Here is a 3,864-nt window from a genome sequence, read left to right as displayed (position 1 = left end):
GCACATTATACCTTTACGACCTTTTAGAGCAGCTTGCAAAGCTCTACAAAGCCAAGCTGAGCATTGGGGGTTTGTTAAGACAACATTTGTGAGCATACGCCCGTACTTGCGTGCGTTCACCACGCCTCGTACGGCTAACGTTCAAGCAAAGAGAGCGGATTGACACGCATACAACACAAATCCCGAACTCTGAAACATGGCACAACATACCATTCACATGACCATAGTGTTATAGGACTTGAAGCTTTGAAGGGATCTGAGTACAATTTAGTTAATAGTCAGCGCATTTAATATGTTTTCGTATTATTTTTTGTTCTATAATGTTTTGCAATGTCCACTTAGTGCCACTCCGCACTTGTTTGCTGTTGCAGTAAGCAACCCGCCATTTTCAGCCACGCCTTTGACTATAAGACCGTATGCCTTACGTGAATTCATTTTAGAAGACTTTGCAGTAGCTTATAGTTATATAGTACGAGTAGCTTATAGTGACTTGTATAGGTATGTTTTGTGGCATTCAAGTCGAGCTTTGCGCATGGAAATTTCCTTATTTTTCGTTCCATTCGTATTTCCTTGGTTTGGTAGATGTTTGGCGCAAGCATGTGAAGAGTAAGTGTACAAAGATCCTTTCGGACTTACTCCCATAAAGTGACGCACAAAGAGGTATGCTCACGCACCTCATTGCGAGCGGGCAAAAATCAACAGAACAGAATTGTTTATGCACCAGGCAGAACACGTGAAATAATTTATTCTTTTGACTCTACTCCAGACCTCAGGCATCCACTGCCCGATCCTCCATTCCTTGCAGTCACACAGGATATGTACTGGCTTTGTCGTCTTTTCTTTGTACCTAAAATGAAATAAAAGAAGAACGACATGGCAGTCTTAGTATCAGGCTAGCATGGAGAAAAGCTACACATCTTCCGCATCATTTCCGCTCAAGTGGTACTGAACAGGGAATCGATTACGATAGTTTACAGTGATAGCGTATTATGTTAATATGCGGATTTTATAGAGGTTACACGAGCTGCAGGTACATTCATTACCGATTTTGTTTGGAAAACGCCATAAAAACCGCTGGGAAGTGCAAGCAAGTCAAAACCAAAGAAATTCTGTTATTCGCCGAGCAGCGCCTGCTTATAGATACCGCGAAAGGAATAAAAAGAAAGCAATTTCATATTCCATCATGACGACGGGCAATGCTTTAACCCCCACCAAGATTCACACTCGGAACTGAACCACGTTCATGACACGCTGCGTTCCGCGCGTACAATTTCAAAAGACTAACAATGATGAAGCAGAAGCGTACCTAGTATTTTGTTTACCATCCCTTGCCGTAGCCGCCGAATCCGTATCCACCGTGTCCGCCGTATCCGACGGCGACGGCGGGAGCGGCGACGGCCTTGACGGCACCGTATCCAAGACCATATCCGACGCCGTAACCTCCGTTGGCGACGCCATAGCCGAGTCGGTGGCCTCCGAGACCGTAGCCTCCGGCGCCGTAGCCTCCGAGAGCGTAGCCAGCGAGACCACCGGCGAAGGCGGCGGCGGGGGCAGGGGCGTTGCGGAAGCTGGCGACTCCTGGAGAAGTGTGGTGCACAGTGGCGACGCGGCTGGTGGCGATCGCAGCTGCAGGGCCTCCGGGACCACCAGGTACAATGGCGGCAGGGGGAGCGGAGACGGCGAGGGCCGGAGCGGCGGCGACAGCGGCGACCGGAGCGGCAGCGACGGCGGGCGCGGCTACGGCGACAGGGGCGGCAGCGACGGCCGGAGCGGCGACAGCGACGCCACCGAATCCTCCGAGTCCACCGAAGCCGAGTCCACCTCCGTAGCCGAGTCCGACTCCATAGCCGAGACCACCACCATAGCCGAGACCACCACCATAACCGATGCCATAACCACCGAAGTGGCCGGCGGAGCAGACGGCGAGGAGGCCGAAGAAGGCGGCGATAGACTGCGTAGTTTTAGGGGTGGAGTCAGAACAGAAAACAGCGCTGCTTGCTATAAAAAGCCACAACAACGAACAATGTTTAGCCTGGTGTTTTGAGATACGTCTCACGTGATGAACAATGCAGGAAATGACAAAACACTATAAGCCCTCTGCTAATGTACGCCTTCCAACGGGGGCTAAATATAAGCCGACCATAACAAACGAATATACGGAATTCTCAAAATGCAGTGTCCGTGACTAAGACGCTAGAGCTCATTCGTACACTGTACTCTGTTGTTAGCTGCTAGGGAAGACAGCGTGGGAAGGCCGGGGCACTACAACCTACAGTTAACGAGTTGAACTTTCGTTATAGAGTCAACTTACTTCTGAAGCCGATAACAGTAAGAAATGCTCTTATTGGTAACTTCGCAGGAATATAGGCACATTTCGAGGGAAAATGCGCAGAATGTTTTAAAAGTGCCAGTTTAATTCTAACAGTCCACTGCCTTGCACCAATTCATTAGCAACGCAGTTAATTTAGGAACAAGCGCAATTTCTATTAGCGCTGGAAAATAGCATACAGTGGTATTATCTATAATATTTAGAAGTCCTTCTCCGCCATTGACTGTCGAAACAGGGTGTGGAGTTTACGATCTTCACGAAGTTCACGAAGGCAACGGTCTTACGAAAAAAAAAACAACAACAAACATTTACATTGCCTTAGGCATGAATCCTGTTCTCCAAGACCTTTACAATAATGTCAAGCATGTTAGCTTTGCTACAGGCGCAGTTATTTTCGTAATGCGAGCGGGGGGAAAAAACAGGTACACTTCCTTTGGCCATTTTTGTTTCAGAATAGCTAACGTGTAGCGTGTCCTAGGGCAAACACATTTCTACCGTTCTCTGGGCTGCGTTTACTGCAACCAGCACCTGTCGGTTCAGTTTTGACTTGGTCCCAACGGCTACTTACCAGCATTTTGCTACTGGAGGGCTTTTTCCTAGAGAGAAGAAAAGACAGAGTGTTCAAACGGCTGCACCCGCTTTATATACCCCCCCAACAGACGCAGCGGCCGGCGGTGCGTCGAACTGGGCAGCGTGTCCGAGCCGGCGAGGAGGAAAATGAGGAGGAAGCCGAGGCCCGAGAGTGAAAGGGAAGCGGTACACTGTATCCAACAGGAGCGGGTAGGCGAGCGGAAGAGGCGAGCCAAGCGAGAGGAATCATTCGGGAGGGGATTTCTTTTTCATCATTGCTTCCCTTCCGGCTTAACGCGAGTCCATCTGTTCGAAAGACTGTACTGCCACTCTCACTCTCTTCTTTTCGACCCCCTTTCTCACGGAAGCCCCGCTCAGGGACTGACCGGCGCGGACCACTTCGAGAAGGTCGCCGCGAGGCGTGGTCATCTCTGCCATCTCGCCACGAAGCAACCTCCTCCACCCTTCAGCTTCGATTCCTCTCTCGAAGGCGCGTAAGCTCGCTTTTCGGGGGGCGGGTGGGGAGGGGGGGGGGCTATCTCTTTATTTTTTTTGTCAATTCCGATTACACACCGCTGTTGTTAACGCGCTCTACTCTGTACCATAGGAGATACGGTCTGCCCCACCCTGGTGCAGTCCGGCTGTGGGTCTCTCCCAAGCACGAGAAGCCCGTGCCTACTGCACGGAGCCGGTGGTGAAAGTACCAAATTTCAACCCCCTCAACCCCTCCCCTTCCCCCAGCCCCTGCCCCCATAGCGTCGGCTTATCACTTGCCCGCAGAGCGGTGCCTTGAAGCCTGTAGTATGTGTTTCCCCACTTCCTCTCCCCTCGACCACTTGTACACGCTTGATATGGTAAGCGGCTTGTGTCCACGCTCTTGAGACCCCGGCTTCACAGTCGTTGAGATTCGAACGGGCGACCTTGGAAGGACGTTCGGCTGCGTCGTGAAGGCGAGTCCGGTCTCT

The 3,864-nt window shown here is 51.0% G+C and overlaps 1 protein-coding gene across 1 annotated transcript; it reads right to left on the bottom strand.

Moving 5' to 3' along the window:
* Positions 1-1,302: 1,302 nt before the first annotated feature.
* Positions 1,303-3,337, bottom strand: LOC149347736 (uncharacterized). The gene is made up of 2 exons (XM_089541634.1): positions 3,263-3,337; positions 1,303-1,951 (listed from the first exon to the last, which is right to left on the bottom strand). The coding sequence occupies exons 1-2, from the start codon at positions 3,335-3,337 to the stop codon at positions 1,319-1,321; spliced, it is 708 nt and encodes a 235-aa protein (XP_089397760.1). The 3' UTR covers positions 1,303-1,318.
* Between the last annotated feature and the right edge of the window lie 527 nt (positions 3,338-3,864).

The sequence above is a fragment of the Amblyomma mixtum genome, chromosome 4, assembly GCF_055824585.1.
Source record: "Amblyomma mixtum isolate Tamu chromosome 4, ASM5582458v1, whole genome shotgun sequence".
In the NCBI taxonomy this organism is placed as follows: Eukaryota; Metazoa; Arthropoda; class Arachnida; order Ixodida; family Ixodidae; genus Amblyomma; species Amblyomma mixtum.
Note: the sequence above shows the minus strand (reverse complement) of the source record. Positions and strands in the feature narration are given on the sequence as shown.